Source organism: Sesamum indicum, linkage group LG2 (genome assembly GCF_000512975.1).
Source record: "Sesamum indicum cultivar Zhongzhi No. 13 linkage group LG2, S_indicum_v1.0, whole genome shotgun sequence".
Classification (NCBI taxonomy): domain Eukaryota; kingdom Viridiplantae; phylum Streptophyta; class Magnoliopsida; order Lamiales; family Pedaliaceae; genus Sesamum; species Sesamum indicum.
Window position 1 is genome coordinate 17395589 of NC_026146.1, and position 19944 is coordinate 17415532.

At 32.9% G+C, this 19944-nt stretch overlaps 2 protein-coding genes and 1 non-coding gene across 3 annotated transcripts; 1 reads left to right on the forward strand and 2 right to left on the reverse strand.

Annotated features, from left to right (window-relative positions):
- Positions 2448 to 4907, forward strand: LOC105156562 (aldehyde oxidase GLOX-like). The gene has a single exon (XM_011072730.2). It carries the CDS (start codon positions 2553 to 2555, stop codon positions 4374 to 4376), a length of 1824 nt encoding a protein of 607 aa, XP_011071032.1. The 5' UTR covers positions 2448 to 2552; the 3' UTR covers positions 4377 to 4907.
- TRNAA-AGC lies at positions 4557 to 4629 on the reverse strand. The gene has a single exon. It is a non-coding gene; the product is annotated as a tRNA-Ala (tRNA).
- Positions 4739 to 9665, reverse strand: LOC105156563 (protein NRT1/ PTR FAMILY 4.6). Its single transcript, XM_011072731.2, has 5 exons — positions 9378 to 9665; positions 9087 to 9195; positions 8384 to 8601; positions 6164 to 6604; positions 4739 to 5982 (listed from the first exon to the last, which is right to left on the reverse strand). Exons 1-5 carry the CDS (start codon positions 9378 to 9380, stop codon positions 5005 to 5007), a joined length of 1749 nt encoding a protein of 582 aa, XP_011071033.1. The 5' UTR covers positions 9381 to 9665; the 3' UTR covers positions 4739 to 5004.

A 19944-nucleotide genomic window follows, 5' to 3' on the forward strand; every position in this document is an offset into this window, starting at 1 on the left:
TATTGTTAATCATTCTTAGTATATTAATGTATTAATTGAATCGGTGTAATAATTTAAAAAAAAAAAAGAAGGCAATGTATGACATTTAAATCAAAACAAGCCTAATGATAAATCTAAAGGTTTATGAAAAGAATATTCATCAAAGTATTGAATAATGAAATGAGTCCGTGTATTTATAAGTTTACAATAAAAAAATCTTACTAGAATTAAACTTAAAAATAAAAATCCTAATTAATATAAACTTTTTATCTAAATATATACTTATTATTTTTTAATTTTTCTCAATCCTCGTCAACATATTATGAAATTTTGATATTATTAATTCCAAGGAAACATTTCACAACCACTTGTTTGCATTCATAGTGAGATCGTGTTTTTCAAATTTGACGAATTATTTCATGATTCAATTAATAATGAGTTTTTTTTTAATTAAATAGGTTGAGTTTTTTATTCTTTACGTTGGTTAGTAATATATAAATAATGTACCCTCTATAAATTAAGTACCTACAATCATTAAAAACATGATATGATCCCATCAAAATTAATTACTCAAACTTTTTCACACGAAAAAGAAGTCCATTGCCTTGTGTTTGAATTTAAAGACTTTAAATCCATAGTAATAAATACATCAAACCTGTTTTTATAAGCTTATGTAGTAAAGAATTTTAAATTCTTAAGCTTTTATTATAAATTATATTTTGTTGTATTACGATAAATTTTAAATTCATTTATACCTTCAAATTCAAATCCTTTCGTTCGAATTAAAAAAAAAAAAAAATCTTACTCAAATGCAGAAACGTGTCTATGCTTTGTAAGATGTATTCCATAATGAAATGGTGTTTAGTGAATTTATCTTAAAACACGTTATTTAATTACAATGGAATATTTTTGAATTTTTCCATAATTATAAATGATCCATCATCATTTTAAAATTTTAAATATTTTATCATGACAGTCATTGTAGGAGGTATTTACTAGACGGTAATTAATTTTTAAAAAAAATTATAATTTTTTAAATAATAAAAAATATTTATAATTAATTGTAAATTATTCAATATTGGGTTGAGTCGATAAATGTACTTTTTCTTTTTTGCTTCCCCACCAACAACGTATAACAATTTTATATAAGTTTTCATGGGCTACGAGCCCACAACACAACACCGAACTAGTCCTTTGATAACAATTTTCCGAAAATTAGTTTACAATAACCTCTGATTTTATGTGATTCTATTTTTAAATTACAGTTTAATTTAATTGTATTTTTAGTTTGAAAAGAATAAATGTCAATTACTCGATCGCATAATACTAACATATGGGATACAAAAATGTGATAGAAAATCAATATCATTCTAACACTATCCACAATGACACAAATCGTGATTAGTCCATTAAAGATTGGATATTGGATTTATAAATTTATTTCATAATGAGGTTTTAATAGTTTATATATATATATATAGTATAAACTTTATACACATAATATTTATATATCAAATATAAAACAAAAATTTATCAACACGACAGGTCACTGGACAATTGCGTGAAAAAATGTGATGTGGGGGTCTGCTGCTTCCAAAACTTTGTAATTGTACAATAGGCATTAAATTATGAGTCCTGCATTTTTCGATGATTCAGAAATGAACTGACATTTGAAGCAGATCTAAATATTTAGTTGAACAGAAGAAAATAATGAAAACGTGCTTTTGGCAGATATATATCCTTAATTCCCTTGACAGTCTTAAAATTGATAGCTACGACAAGTAGTAACAACATGAGGGGATGTCTATACTATGACGGGATTATAATAATTATTTTTGGTACGCAATATGTTGATTAGAATGTCGGCAAACTTATTTATTCTTACATATTATGGCCATCTCTTTAAGTTTTTGTTTTTTTAATAATAAAATCTATTTGTATATTTGAAGTTAATAAAAAATGTTCAGAAAATATTAGTTTTATTTATTTATTATTTCATCAATTATAAAAATATAACAAAAATTTAGAATTATATATGACATATATTGGCTATACTCCGATAGCTAGTCAGAAATTAAAGAAAAAAATGGTATTCTTTGTCAAATTTAGCAAAATAGAAATGAATAAGTTTTAAAGTTGTTAACTTATTTTGGAAAAGTAAGCATTAAAGTTATTAATTACCCGCTACGCACATTTTAATTTACAACGACTCCACGACTTTGTGCTCAACAAAAGCCTCAAAATGCCAATAAGACTTAATTTAATTGGTGCAATGGAGAATCCATAACTAAAAGATCAAAAGTTTCCATCACTGTATTGATTTTTAACAATAATTATTAGTTTATTATAAATTAGTTATTTATTTAATTATATATACATTTTATATTATTAATGATTAAATTAATGATTAAATTATAACCTGGGTCGTTTAAAGAAAAAACCCTGAAAAGGGAGCTTTGCAGAAAAAGAAGAATGTTGATGGTGGATTTTGATTTTCAGTTTCTCCGTTTTTAAATATAAAGTCTCCTCACATTATTTTCCATCAGATCAAGAAAGTCAAGAAATTCTCTTCAATGGCATTCAAGAATCTGTCTTTCTTCTTCTTACTACTCGTCATTATTTCACTCTTTACTTTCAGCTCACAACACCGTCCCCGTCCCCGCGGCGGACGCGAGCTCGACCCCTCCATGTCGCCGGACATTTTATCCTCCTCCGCCTCCCCATCAAGATTTCAATCACACATTTCGACCTCACTCTTCTTCTCATCAAGCATTTCTTTACCCACCACATCACACAACTCCGACACCATGGTCGGCGGCGGAGAATGGTCCCTTCTGCAGGAAACCATCGGGGTCTCCGCCATGCACATGCAACTCCTCTACAACAACAAAGTCCTAATCTTTGATCGCACGGATTTTGGCCCTTCAAACCTAACCCTACCCTCCGGAAAATGTAGACACAGCGATGAAGCCGTTTCACAGGATTGCACAGCACACTCCCTCCTCTACGATGTGGCTTCGAATACCTACCGCCCGCTCCTGGTGAAAACCGACGTCTGGTGCTCCTCCGGCGCCGTTAATTCTGAAGGAACCCTTATACAAACTGGTGGTTATCATGGTGGTGGCCATAAAATAAGGCTCTTCAGACCCTGTGATGATGACCAATGCGATTGGATCGAGCTGCACCAGAACTTAACAGTTCATAGATGGTATTCTTCTGATCATATTCTGCCCGATGGACGTGTGATCATAGTAGGTGGAAGAAGCTCTTTTAGCTACGAATTTTTCCCCAAGAACACATTTGAAAACAGCTTTTATTATTTCCCATTCTTGAAAGAAACCACTGATATGAAAGAAGAGAACAATCTTTATCCATTCTTGTACCTGTTGCCCGACGGCAACCTCTTTGTCTTCGCTAACCAGCGTTCTGTACTGTTGAACTACAAGAAGAACAAGATTGTTAAAGAATTTCCGGTGATCCCCGGCGAAAAAAGAACGTACCCAGCAACAGGCTCCTCTGTGATGCTGCCATTGAAGTTAACTGCCGGAGAATGGGATGACTCTCCGTCTCATCCGGAAGTGGAGGTGATGGTGTGCGGTGGTGCAAGAGGTGGCGCTTATATGAAGGCTGTAGAGGGTTTGTACGTGGCAGCTTCGAGTTCATGTGGAAGAATCCGGGTTACGGATCAAGAACCGAAATGGGAAATGGAGGATATGCCAATGGGTCGGGTGATGCCCGACATGCTACTTTTACCGACGGGTGATGTCATCATTGTCAACGGGGCCGCAAATGGAACGGCTGGGTGGGAATGCGCGATCAACCCTGTGTTGAACCCGGTTATTTACAAACCATATGAACCCGACCCGACTAAAAGATTCAGTGTGCTCAATCCCACTAAAATTGCTAGAATGTACCACTCAGCAGCTACCTTGCTGCCCGACGGAAGAGTTCTAGTCGGCGGAAGCAATCCGCACGTGAGGTACAACTTCACAGGCGTCAGGTACCCCACGGAGCTAAGCTTGGAAGCATTTTCTCCACCATACCTGGCCTCAGAGCACGCCCATCTCCGCCCTTCAATTCTGTCAACAGAGGGTCCCTCTAATAATGTCATATCGTACGGCCAGCAGTTCGCCATCACTTTCACCTTAGGGATGTACCAGCATGTGGGAGAATACATGGTTGCAATGGCTGCACCCTCGTTCACCACACATTCATTCGCGATGAACCAGAGGCTTCTGGTGTTGTACGTCGTGAATGCCCACCAGCTTTCTGCTTTTGACCATAAGGTTACTGTGTACGCGCCTCCAACAGCTAACATTGCACCTCCGGGTTATTATATGCTGTTCGTGGTGCACCAGGGCGTACCTGGACATTGTGTTTGGATCAGAATTAAATAACTGAACTCTTGATTGTTTGAACGGATGAGGAAAATGTAAGAATAGAAGGAGCAATAGTAGTGTCAATTCTCTTGACAATTATTCCCTTTTCATGTTAGCTGCTTGAGTTGTTTTCATGCGTATCAACATCAAATCAGACATGAATTGATCAAGCATCAAGCAAAAATGAAAATTAAGTAGTGGAGATGCGGGGTATCGATCCCCGTACCTCTCGCATGCTAAGCGAGCGCTCTACCATCTGAGCTACATCCCCTGTTGTTAGGGCACTTATTTTTTCTTAATTGCCAAAGAAATTAAGGAATTTTTTTGAGTTATGGGAACAAAGTCATGTTGTTGATTTGCAAACAGTGGAAAATTCGATGAGATCAAGTTCTTTCCATTTCAAGGGTGACCAGATCATTCTGATATCAGTATTGAACATGATGTTACAAAACAAGAACTAACATTGGACTTTTGATATGATCCAATTTATGCTGTAGCCAGATCTAGTACCTCTTGCTGTGCCTCCATGATCAGCAAATCATCGGAATATTTACAGCCAAAAAGATTTCTCCGGTTGCACGATTCCCCCGTCGGTCAATAGACATGAAAATTGCCAACTTGAACAACACATTTCCACAGCCTAATACTATTTGTCAGGCCTCCTTGATCTGTACTTGTACTTTGTTGCCCAAAAAAGATAATGCAGGAAGTTCAATCCACTCAAGACACACATTAGCCAGTAAAATCTCTCCAGATGGTACTGATTCAAGTTGCTGCCCGAGAGCCATGGCTTGTGCTTGGAGTCACCGGTGATGCTGTTAACTATTGATACAATGACAGTGCTCAAGTAATATCCCATTGCTAATGATGCCCAAGATAGTGCAGTGGCCAATGATCTCATGCTAAATGGTGCTTCTGTGAAGAAGAACTCCAGCAGCCCGGCTAAGGTGAAAAGATCGGCTGATCCCAGAAACAAGTACTGCAACGCAATCCAGAAGAACGTAATGGGCAATGGCTTGGTGGAGTCGAGCAATCCAGATTCAGTTGCTACTCTCTTGCGCTTGATCTCAACCAGTGCCGCCACAGCCATGGCTACTATGGAGAGGACTAGGCCGACTCCAATGCGCTGGAGGTGAGTAATCCCCGTCTCGGATTTTGTTACTCTTCGTGCAAATGGGATGATCACATGGTCGTATAGCGGTGCAAGGATCATGATGAAGACAACAGGAAAAATGGGCAGAGAGGCCGGTGGGACTTTTAAGGATCCGAGCTTTGTGTTCATAGTGGCTGCTTGTTGGACGGAAAAGGTGGAGAGCTGAGCGAGACAACAGTTGAGCATTATGGTGCAACCAAAGACTGGGAGGATCTTTATGACAATCTTGACTTCTTCCAATTGTTGTACCGAGCATTTTAGCATGTCGCATGCTGGTTTGTTTACCACTGCTCTGTTGAGAAATTTGAGGCTCTCTGATGGAGATTCATGAGATGACTTTGTGTCTTTGCCGTTTCCAGTTGCAATTTCTTCCTCAGGGAATGGAGTTGGAGATGGGCTCGTAGACATACTTGCAATGGCGTTACTGGAACTTCTTGGCATGCAAGTGTTTAGCAAGGAAGCTATGAGAACCTGCTCAACAGGTTAGAACAATTTGATAAGGACAAAGCAACAGCCTGTCTCATTGTGAGTAATATAGCAGGAAACAGATAAGGCATCATCCAACATTCTTTCTTCCAGGTTCATAATTTTTGACATTGAGAATTACTTCTGGATAGACGTATTTAAACTTCTTGTAATGGGGAAAACATACCTTACATATCGTTGTAAGTGGACTTCCAAGAGGAATCTTGTTCCTGTAAAACACTGAACCAGCTAGAAAGATGGGTATCGACAAGAATATCGTCAATGTTGAAACACCGAACCCCCACTCCCACCCCTTGTTGTCTTCAATCCACACAACGAGGGTCACAGCAATCAAGGCACCAGCCGAGAGGGAAAACACAAAGTAATTGAAGAACGTTGAGCGTTGCTTCCTCCCCCGTGGAGTGCTCTCATCAAACTGTTCAGCTCCATGTGCCGGCAACGACCCCTTAATACCTCCAACACCGAGCGCCACAAGATAGAGGCCTGAGAACAGCATTGCTGCTTTTCCACCATGAACTTGCTGGCATGGAATGTCCGGGTTGCCAAGCTCACATTTTGGTGGTTTTAGGGAACCTGAGCGTGCTTGTATTGTGAGTATTACCAGGCCCTGTTAAACAAAAACAAGTTGGAAGGTCACAAGAGTATGAATCAGGAGTCAAAAGATAATTGTTTCTTTTTGTTATTCTTGATGTGTCCCGAATAACTTAATTTAAATTAAAAGCTATTTAAAACAATCACCACTGCAATATGAAAATCGCCAACAAATGAGTCAAAATAATACAATTACATCATATCAAAAATTTAAATTTCCAATGTGGGATATCACTAATTGGAAGGTCTAGAAAGAATAAACATGGGCACAAGTTTGTTCACATTTTCCAGCAATTTTGCAAAGAGTTGTAGTGTGTGGGATAATTTTGGGCCTAAAATGGTCACTATCTAAACGTGGCTTTCCTAAAATACTAAGTGGAGAGGAGATGTGTCTTCATATGTACATTTGTACCATGACATGTCAACATACTGATGTACCCTAATCAATAACTCACCACACACTTGTTCTCTCAAAAATGCACAAACATATATAGTACCATTCATAATTGCATTTTACCACATCACGTTATTTTCATAATATTACTGAAATTTTCAACTTTAACATAATGTTGGTGGCGTGTATATAAATCATCAACTGTCAAATCACGCTGACTTTCCTTTAATAGTGATGATCTCAAGAAGCTTTGTATACAATGAGTGTAATTATATTAATAGCGACTTGGGTTTTTGTTTAAGTAAACACGAAATTACGTGGTGGGAAGGGAATGCAAAACTGTAGGCAGTGGTGTTGATAAGCTATTGGTTGAAATATGGTTTTATTACACATCAAAAACAACGAGAGACAAAACAATTAATGATAGGAAACATAACATATTTTCCACGTATTGAGAGAATGAAGTTTGCTTTTGTCTTAGTTTGAACCGAAAAATAAAAAATATAAAAGAAGACAAATGTCCACTACCTTTGACCATTTTCAGCCTTTTTTTTTTCACCAACTCAAACTCTCTATTTTCTTTGGGAATTTTGATAAAATGAAATTTGATTGCAGCTAATGTTTGTAAAGTTTTTGATGATTGTGGAGTTTCATAAAAGGAAGGAATTTTGTTGGTGATGTGATGAGTTTGTGAAGAGGATTTAGTTTAAATTTCTTACAGAGTTTTGCATGCTTGGTTGGCATAAATGTGGCCTTCAATTGTCTTGGTTGTCGATATGCACACATAGAAGATCACAAACTTTGTGTTTTCTTGCAATTTATGATAATTGTCAGAGTAGATAGGACAAAACAAAGTAAAGAAACTGTAACTAACCTCTCTCTTTCTCTCTCTCTCATTTTGAAGCAAACCATCAAAAACCCAATTCACAAACAAAAAGCAGCAGCAAGTGGGCTGGTCATCCCACACGAATCGATTTTGATCTCTCTCTTTTTTTAAATAAAAATAAAAAATAAAAATTATTCAGTTTATTTGAGATCACATGTCAACTTTACAAAATTCAATGAAACGCCATATTTAAAACTATAATGATTAAGGCCACATATGTGATTAATTAAATTAAAATGCAATGTTAGACGATTATTGAATTGAATGCCTTCATGAACAAGATTCTTCAAAGTCACTCGCTATCTTCCAAAAATCAAAGTTTAATGGCTAATTTCTTCACATTTCCCAACACTTATGGATGGTTTTTTGCCCTGCAATTGTTACAGTCGGACAGAAAGAAGCACGAAACCACATAAATTTCTGAGCCCCCCCAACAAATAAGCCAAAAGCACACCAGAAAATTAAATACAAAAAGAAGTTATTTCTGAAAGAAAAAAGAACAGGTATAGTAGTACCAGGAACTCAATGAGTGCACTGATGAGGTAGATTTGATACGAGGTGAAGAAAGCATCGGACAAGAAGCCACCAAGAAGCGCCAGAAGAAACGCCGTCCCCATAAAATTGGTGACGGAGTTAGCCGATTCCGACGGCGAAAAATGCATGTACTCCGAAAGGTACAACACCAGGTTGCTTGCATTTGCCAGATATGCCAAATTCTCCATCACCTCCACAACTGTTTCCAAGTTCATTTTTTTTTTCAGAATATTTTAATATCAGAACCATATTCCAAAATGTAACTTAAAAAAAATCAACTATTTCTTTTTTACTATTTGCTAATTATGTTACTAATAGAATTGGAAATATATCATTTAATTCAACGCTTGTTTGATTTCTTATTTTTTCTTGGTGATCATATATATATATATATATATATTGTTGAAAATATATTGTGGGGCGGGGGCGCGAATTTAATTAGAAAAAGGGATGAAATAATTAAGTTTGAAGAAAAATAGAGAGGAATGATTGGTTAAATAATTTGCTGTCCTTTGGTTTATTTTTACATAAACCAATTAAGTGCAATAGAAAGTCTAGAAGTAAAAAGCGAAGTTTGTTGGTTGAGATCATGAGAGAATTCCCACCACTTCCAACTTGCCCTTTTCACAGTATATCTGTGTGTGTGTGTGTGTGTGTGTAAGAGAGAGAGAGAGATCAGCTGACCCAAAACAAAGGAAGCAGCGAGCATGCCGCCATGTCTGCCTCTAAGAGCAGGTCTTCCCCTCCAATCCACATACCCATCCCATGTGTTGCTTAATGGATTCTCCACTTCCTAATCATCAAACCAACACTAGTACTCAATATCACAGGATGCAAGAAAACTATCAAGTAAACAAACCTATATATTATGCATAAACATTATAGTATTTACATGTATGGTTTGTCGGTCCAAGGCAAGAAAATGGGCTGCCCAAAACAGATAGAAAAAAGAAAATTAAAGGCGATCCAACCCACCATTATTTTTCTCCGTCTTCTACAATCAACTCGCGCCGATGACTTCACACAGAATCCCTTCCGCAGGCTATACAAACAAGAGGGCTCAGATCAGGCACGCACACTCATCACAGGCACTCTATACACACACACACACACACACATATATATATATATATATATGTCTCTCTCTCTCTCTCTGTGTCTTTGTGTTTGTGTGTGAATATATATGATGAATTAATGAAGAGCCGTAGGAGAAAGGGCCAAAATTTAAGAGGAGGGTGTGAGTCCCTTTTGACGATAGATTGCTGGCTAGCTATGCCTCCAATCCTTTTATAATAGGAGAGAAAAATAGGAGTCATGTATTTTTTTTTTTTTAAACTATATATTCTCGCCAACCCAAACTCCTTTTTTCTAATGTATTTTCTACCCAATAGTAACTTTAGATTAGTCATAATATTCTTCTTGTTTATGTATTTGTTTATTTCGCTATATATGACTAACTATACTAACATGTTAGGCACGAACTTTATTGCAGTTTCTTTCAGAAAAAAAATTGATTCTAATTAATCTTACGTCAAAATCAGAATTTAATAACTTTTATCTTTCTCAAGAGATAAAGAACATGTGATTTGTTAAAAAGTCATTGTCTTCTAACTTTTTTTTTTTTTTTTGTTCTTCTCCAGAGAGATACCCATCGTCTTAGAAATCAAATACCAACTTTTCTATTTATGTTATTTTCCGTTTTTAAGTTAAATGATCTCTTTGATTCTGTATATTAAAATTTTGGTTCAATGCCTTACTTTTTTGTTCTTCTTCTGTTTTTGGTATATTTGACACTCACACACACAAGAACACATTCAAAATTTGAATATGAATATTCCATAAGAAAGCGTTGTGTCCGAACTATTGAACTGTCCTCCTTGAACACTTGATTCAATCCTCGTCAACTATAAATTTCCATCATCATGAGCTGATTTCTATATTTTGGCGTGTGTGACATGATCGATATCAATATATATATATATATATATATAGTCGCTCAAGTATATTAAAAAGGGAAGTGAAAAAAGTGTGTGTCTGGTTACAAATTTCGAATAGTAAGTATAGAGTAAATTAAGATGAGGAGAGGAAAGTGGAAAGCATCAAATCTTTTAACCGAATCCTTGCAAGAAAAGAGATTACGATACCTTAGTGATGTTTGACCAAATAAACTTAGAAAAATAAAGTGTGAAAACGTTGGCGCCCCCACAGCCCCATTTATGGCATGTTGGTTCATCAATCCATCACATAATTTTTCCCCATTTCCAAAAGACCTCCAATTCTTAATTACCTTATAAATTTCCCCCATTTCTTTATTTGTTCCACTGCAATTAGTTTTATCTAATTTGCAGACACAAAGATAAGGAATTGGTTCTTTTAAAGTTTTGTGTCACACGCGTTGCAACAGGGTCCTTGGACTTAGAGCTTCACTTGTCTAGAGGAATCCATGACGATGATCGACGGATAAAGAATTATCAGCGACAGTAATTGCTTTTTATCCTGATAGAACATACCCTTTCGTTAAAATCCTAATACAAGATGAGTGAACGTAGAATATTTGTTGGGTTACTTTGTTAACATAGTAGATACTTACAACTCGATATATATATATTAAGATAATTTGATGGGTGAGATCGATTATTGGGAAAATATTCAGTTGTCATTGTTATGGAGCATTAATGAAAAAGATCACAGGATGGAATCTTGATTGTAGTAAAGTAGGGGTCTTTAGGATCAAGTTGGCTAGGAACAGGCTCTTTTACGCTTCATAAAGGAATGGTGAAGGATAGCTGAAGCTAGTAAAAAATCTGGCTTTTTGAGCCAACATGTAAACCAACCCTCATCACTTGCACCTCTCCCTATTGCCAAGAACCCTATATATAAAATTAACATCACAACTACATTGCGTTTATACTTGATGGGCATCGGAATTTAATAGCGTTGTAATGGTCTAGGGATGTTCATGAAAATTCTAAGGTCATTGTGGTGCTGCTAGACTCTGCTACCCTATCATTAATGGCGCCGTCTGTGAGAACACTTGTGCTAAAGACATGAAAATCACTAATTCAGACAATGAAGATGATAACGACTCTCTGAGAGAAACACCTATTGCAATTAAAACATGAAAAAAAAAAGAGAAAAGAATAAAAAATAATTTTATTTTTGCAGTTATTTCGTGTTCTATATTTCATGCATAGGAGCGTAAAGAATTTATTATGAGTCTCTTGAAATATCATTAATGAAATTAAAATGTTCCAACTATCCAGAAAAGAAACAATAGTATCCTTCAAGTAGATATTTTAATTTGTATCCATATATGACAATATATATATTCATTCGTTCATGTAGATGGACAATCAAGTCATAGTGTTTGTAGTTTCACGGGCAGAACAATCTCATTAAAATATAATATGCAGATAAAATTTTTCAAAGGGAAAATTGAATGACTTTACATGTCATATATCATCTCTTAGATATGGGCATTCAACCTCTCCACCTTCTCAGTCAACACTATATAACTGGTCAACTTTCCATGTACTGGGAACTCTATAATCCACGACAAGGGACCAATCCACCAATTGACATTCAAATTCTATTTTAGGGTTTATGAACTTCGAAATTTAAAATCTATTAAAATAATAATAATAATAAAATGATATATTGACCTCTATACTTACTTTAAGAGTAATTTTTTCTGTTAAATCCAAAAAATACATAACTCACAAAAAATCAGCAATATATCATAGTCTGTGGTAGTCAAAAACTCGACATATTAAATTGATCTTTACATTTGAAACGCTTATTAGATTTCTCTAAACATAAAATGAAACTGAAATTGTTCACAAGTGACCATAAATTTGTATATTCCTATATACATAATCATAATTTGTATATATGCAAAAAAGATAAATGAAATGTGACTCTTCTCTTTACTTTTACATCTAAACATATGTAATATCAAGTCTTGAATGCTGAATGGCCACATAATCTTTGACCAATTGATATATAGTTGTAGATAGCTTTTAATGGTCATAATTGCTGAATTTTGACCAAATAAATTAATTTTATTCATCCACAAATTGCTTTCAATAGCAACGTTTTAAGTCTTTTACTAATTTCCAGCCCCTTAAAATGTGCCACGTTAGAGTATTGGAATTGGTCACTACTGTTCTCCGAAAAGGACAAACAGCTGAATTGAAGAAACACATTCAATGAGTCCCAACAACAAAATATATTAGATCGACAGCACTGCAACTCTAATTAATTAATTAATTAAACTTTATTAGTTATTGATTTTTAATTTTGTAATTTTTGTCTGACATGGCATATAATTTTTTTTTAAAAAATAAAACTCAAAGATTTAGGAATCTCAACTGATTTTATTAAAATATATAAAAATATAAATATATTAATGTGATGAGCGGGAGAGGGATAAGTCGATTCTCTGTAAATGAATAAAAAGTAAGGCATACTGCATACGAATTGTATACACTATGTTTGGTTTTATGTTTAAGTATTTTTAAATAAAATACATTTAATTTTTGTTTTTGTATTTTTTATACTTAGCTGTGTGGTTTTTTTTTCACCTTTCTATTTATATATAATATAAAGAAACATGATTTGTTAATGAAACTAAACTTTTTGTTTCACAAAAATACAATATTAAACATACAATATTTATATATAAAAATTCATATAAAAGAGATATGATTTGACAACAAATAGTGTGATAGTTGTCTCCCAAATCCCAACAGCAAACCTACACCACTTATTTTAAAATATTTTAAATTACCTCAAAATACAAATCCAAATATACCATCTATCTCCAACACATACTTACTTATTTTTATTTTTCTCTCTCTATCTCCAAAACATCCAAACAAAACACTCAAAAGCAAATTCAAACACTACCATAGATTTCTTGAAATTAACATATATAATATAATATAGTTAATTAGGGGTGAGTAACTAATACTCAAATTTTCACAAATTAAATAACGTAAATAAAATATTCTTTAGTCAAAAGCTGTCGGGCATACTAACCCTCCTGATTTTAATGAGGTTGGCCATACGCCCATCCTACCCTATAATATAATGGCTATATATGGAGAGAAGCCGCCGGGGGGGAGGGGGGCGGCTACCTATATAAGTAAAAATATTTTGTGTTAGGATTTAAGAAGCTTGAGACTTTATATTCGTTAAAAACAATATATGTGATGTGGTGTATTTTTATGAAGGTTGCACTATGATTTTTAAATAAATTTTGAATTTATTATTAATTTAAGATTTTTACGATTCTATTTCATTGCATTTTAAATAGTTAAACCCTAATATATATGTATTTATTAGGACTACTTGATTACTTTTGCATGAGTGATTTATATGAAATCATACAATAGAGAGACCTATGCATAGTCGCTTTCCATGCAACAAGTACAATTTTTGTATACCATATTATTTTTACTATTTTTATTAATTATTATTCTCCTAACAATCTATTGATTAAATATCGGAAGCTGTAACCCGAAATGATTTCAATAATAGTATATTTTGTAATTTTGCAACAAGATAATTGAAGTATATTGCATTCTTTTGAATAATAAATTACGCTATTTCACTTAAAAAAGCCTTGTTCGAGTTTTTGGTCCATCCACATATTAGTGTTTATTATTTTATTAAATCATAAATTCGTTTCAGGCATCAAAAGAAGATAAAATACTTTTTTACACCATATTTAAATTTGGATAAATATATATATAAGTATATAACGATTTAGGGTAAACAATATTTACACTATGATTATAAGTTGAAATTTAGGAGAAAAATTAAGAGTTAGAAAGTAAGGTAACATGATTGATGATATTGTTAGAAATGGAGGGCAATATACATTAATAGTGGTTTTCATTTAAAAAAATGAGGGATGGGTTCCACACACTGGCTTTCTGTTATTTGTTTTAAAGAAAGTCTTGTCTCAACCACGTGAGTGTCTCCTTGGACGCCGCCGGGTTATTGTCCTCAATTACGGATGAATCACCACCAAAGTTTCTGCCCATATAACCACTGCACTTATTTTTATTGTTTTTTTTTTCTTTCTATTTTTTTTCTCGTATTAGTTGTTGTGCCTCGCGATTTTTGTATGTATATACTAAATAATTTTTCATATTTTAAAATATATTATATATAAGAGTAAATATATCAATACATTATAATTAAAAAAAATTAATTTATGAGTTAATGTAAAATTTAAAAAGTTGGTGCAGCAGTGTCATTAACCGTCGTTTGTGAGTGTGGAGTGCTTTTTCTTTTTATGATAGTGTAGATTTGTAGATTAATTGAAGGGCATTTTTTATTTCACACAAAATTGGTGCAACGGTGTCATTCATCGCCGTTTATGAGTGTGGAAGGCCTTTTCATTTTATAATAAAATGTATGTATATAAAATAGAGCCTTGAGAAAATGAATCAAATTAAATAAGATGAACTTGAGTTTGTTCTTTGAGCTTAAAGTTAAATATTAGTTTTGTTTCCAATTCACATCTTTAAGATATCGATATTTAGAATGTGAGAGTGTCCAAGTGTTGCACTTATTTGTTTTGAAATAAATCTTGTATAACAATTTCGTGCTGAACTTTTGTGTCCCATTACTAATACAATATGGATTTTTTCTAGCTATTTTATGTGTCTTTACAATTATGTAAATCGCCTTCAACATATATAAAGGTAATTTTTATAGTTGCAGAGGTACATAAAATAGTCTCAAAAAATTCATATTGTACTAGTGCACCAACACGTGATCATTGACATATATTATTATTTTGAATTAAAAAAATATAATTAACGTGTGAGTATGATATTTATGGACGTGTAACAAAAAATCATATACCTGTTCGAGGAGATTGATGAGGAACAATATGGAAAATTGCTTGTAAGATGAGTATTAGATCAAATCAAGCACGAGTCAAATTTTTTAAAAACTAAAACAACAAAGCCATACTCATATTCAAGAAACTTAACATAGAATAGTTCTTCATATTTAACTAAATGTTATGACTAACAAATTGAATTTGAAGCAAACTTTCAGCAGTCGATCTCAAATCAAGTCTTAAGAAATACCTTTTATATCTTTTTTAAAAAGAAACATCATGTTCCTTATTTAACTATCATTCTAAGAAGTAATTTTTTTACACTATTTTCCTAAAATATATGTCGCCATCTCCTTGAACTATCAATCTTATTATATCAAACTAATTAATTAAAATATTATACGAGTCCATAATTAACGGCTAGCTTTGTAATAATCTCCCAAATCAATATAATCTATGTTTCATAGTATTAAACAAAAGATAATGTGAGATTGAAGGGATAGAAATCTAAATTTATAGGTGTGTATGGATAGTGATGTACATGAAATATTAATGTCCAATCTTATTCAACCCAATCAACATGCCTAAAAGACTAAGTACGTGTAAGAGGCATAAAACTTGAGGTGAATGTTTTCTTGAATTTTAAAACCCAAGTAAGGAAAGAACCCTCCAATTAAACAAAGCCACTGCGCTGTATATGCTCCTAATCTGATTCCCAATTACTGGTCGGATCATAGCTCACTAGAAATAGTAAGAAGCTTCCATATTGGAGGAAAGAATTAAGACAGAAGGGATCATGAAGATATATATATATATATATATATAGATAGATAGATAGATAAAATTGAAGCTGATCCATATATATATATATATATATATATACACATATATCTCTAGCAAAAAAAAAAAAAAGATGGGTTTTTGTGGAGTCAAATAAGAGTTTGTTATTCACTTTGTGTGGCTCAGATTTAGATAAAATATGGTTCGAGAAGGGCCTGTTTGGATTAGTAGCTAGCTATAGGTAGGTCTCCGGAGGAATCTGCAGAGAATTCTTGCATATATTCTGGGTAATTCTAAGGCATATATATCTTAGACGGCAGGAATGTCGGAATACATTTTAGCAACCTTCGTTTATTCCTTTCTGGTATCCTACACATGATGTGTTTGGGATTTTGAATGATAATTGATTTATCTTTTTTCTTTAATTTGTAGGCAAAGTACTCATTATCTTTTATTAGGGTCAGGAAACGTTTCGTGTGTAAGACTTTTCTGAGTCAAGAAATTTGTGTGTAAGACTTCGAAAGAGAGCATATATACCGCCTGTACATGCATGAGAAGCCATGTTAAAACTTTAATTAATTAATTTTGTATATAATAGGTTAAATTTTTGGATGAGTTGATCAGTCACTCAACATCTTATTTAATTTATCAAGTAAAACAAAAAAATAAATAAATAAAAGTACTAAAGTAAACAATTTGAAACTAATGAACCCTCGAAATTAATTGGAAAAATAAAGTTATTTTTAAAATAAAATTACTTAAAACATTCTTGTGAAAAGAATCATTTGATCATCCTGGGAAGCTGAAAAGGGAATCAATTTGAGGTGAACAAGTGGAATGAATTGGTTAGATGCTATTTGCTGACTTCCATGAGTTGATTTGAAATGTTATACGGCATCATTCTTTGAACTTGATCAAAAAAAAAAAAAAAAAAAGCTAGGTTCCACCAAATTCAAGCAATTGCGATGTTTGAACTTTGAGTAACAAGACAAATTTGACACATTGTTCCTCGGATTTCACATGATTTATATATTTCATCAATTTCGTGTAAGTCAGTGGCATGGGTGTCTTAACTTATTGAACTGACAACCTAGTGTGTGTGTGTGTGTGTATATATATATTTCTAGCCAGCTCGATTTGTTTTACAAAAGTGTAATGTTAAATGCATCAATAATCAATTCAATATTATCATAACTAGTAGATTACAATGAATAAATAACAACTCGTAATCAAACAAAATAAAATAATTATAACTCTAAAGATTGAAAGACTTAATTTTTATCAACTAAGTTAGACTTTACAAATAAATATATATTCAATTTAATTGAAAAGAGTATTAGTTGTTTATGGTAATGAATCATAATAAATATTACTCATCATGGAACATAGAATGGATATGTACCACTGTACATTTTCTTTCATTTGAAGGCGCGTTGGTACATACATGCAATTGTAATATTTCCATCAAACTCAACAGATTCGAGATCTCAATGTGACGTTTAGTGCAATAAAATCGTGTGTACCTGGGCAAAAAATGTCGGAAGACCTGTTTCTGCAGGAAATCTTTGGTGAGCTATATTTATATTATATGTATATATGTTAATACAACTCATCATATATATTTCCATGAGAATTAGGTGAGGTGTGGCTCAATGTGACGTTTAATGCAATAAAGTCTCTATAAAAACAAAATCCCATACATGTATTTCATTAATTGTTTGTACTAAATATATATACATATGTATTTTAGTGGATCGATGGAAGCTTATCCTAACTTCTTTCATAAGCAATAGCTAAGTGTTGCGTCATTAATTAGAAAATGTAGTGAAGCTTATCAAATTAATTAATTAAACCAGATATTTTTGTGGCTGTCCAATTATTCTTTTACTTTATTATGAACAAGAATGTCTTGACCCAAAACACACCCACACCCACATATATATACATATATATATATATATAGAGAGAGAGAGAGAGAGGAAGGTAGAAAGCAGGTTAAATTTTCCTTCCTTGCCGAATTAAATTAAGGTTGGAAATGGTAGGTAAGATATATTTGTTGGTGAAAGTCTACAATTAACTATATATATATATATTATATTCTCATTTGGGGTTCCTTCTTCTTTTGTTTTTTTCCCTTAAATATAATAATATGTATGTTGGAAATAATAATAGATAATTCATATATTATCTCACAAATTAATAAATCTCACATATAATTAAACAATTATTTACACAAATATTAATCATATAGGCACATAATTGTGAATCAAATTAACATGAAGTAGTGGAAACACGTCGATCCAAGCATATGGATCAGCCTCGTCTACAAGCCCATGCTTTTTATAGCTCACGAACACATCATCTTTCTCATTGGTTTGAGGTCATCCTACGAATATCTTCAAGATCTACTCCATATCGGATCTTGCTACAAATCTTGTGCATACCACAAACATACCTTACTCCCCTTGGCGGAAAACTACTAAAGTAACTCATTCATTTACATACCTCAAATCCAAAAAGCCTATGATATGCTCCAAGGAAAAACGTACACAGAATTGGATATAGTATTGTGATCAACTCATTTTATATCACATTTGTGTTTCTGTATTGTTATTTGATCACAACCATGTACCCTATTTATAGGTGTACATAACCCTATTTTTAAAAGGAGTTCATATCCCAATACATAATTGGTAGACTACAAACTATATCCTAAATAGGATTTATCCCAAATGAGTCCTTATCCCAACATGTATTTAAGAGACTCAAATTCTATCTCAATATGAGTGCATATTGGGTAACATATCCACTAATCCGACCCAATATCCATCAATATATATATATATATTTTGAACCTAACATAATTATAAGGTAGAGGAAGACTATTTTGAACTAAAATGAGTTATCCTTTAGAGTTTTTGATCCGACTGCTTAGAAAGTCAAGTCAATATGATCAATCCATATATATTAGGATATATATACGGATCAGATTTGCCTAACAAATCAAATTGAGATAATTATGATGATGATGATCAAGTCGGTCAGACTTTATTCTGACCCTCAAAACTATGACTTCAAATTTCATTATGTCTTTTTGTGTGTATTAATCAAACAGATCCATCCTATATATTTTTATAGCATTACGTACTGCTACACTACACAGACACATGTATATATATATATATATATATATATACTTATTGTACATAAACCATAAGTACGTGTATATATATGTATATCTGTTATACCCATCATGATGTGTTTGGATAAAATATTTTTTTAATCCCATAAAATAAAGATAAACTTTTTGGTATCATAATTTTGACAGGTAATACTTTTAGTCTCATAAAATTCAAAATCATGTTTTTTTAATCCCAAACAACGCCCTTTTAGTCTCAAAATCACAACGCACACGACTTTTTTGGAACTAAAAATCCATAAGTATGAATTTTATGAGACTAAAAACAATACATGTCATAGTTGTGATACCAAAACAAACTCTGCCGTTATTTTATAGGACTAAAAAAGCATTTTGCCCCGACCGACGCGCTTATATACATTGCATTAATGATTTTATATAGTTCATTGTATTATTCATTATTTTTATAAAGAAGTATAAGTATTTATTCATATGAATGTACACATCAATATACAATTCAGGCCTCATTCACTTCGAATGATGTGATTTAAATGAGACAAATAACTTTTCGAATAGTTATTTGAATTGGATTAAAAATAATTATATTGTGACTCAATATTATGTTTACTAATATTTGTAAAATAACAAATATAAGTAATATAGTATGTACTTTAGACCATAATTTGTGTATATTATTGAGTAATCGTACAAAACTACAAATCTTATATATTTATATAACTATTAAAGTCTAAATTTGTACACCT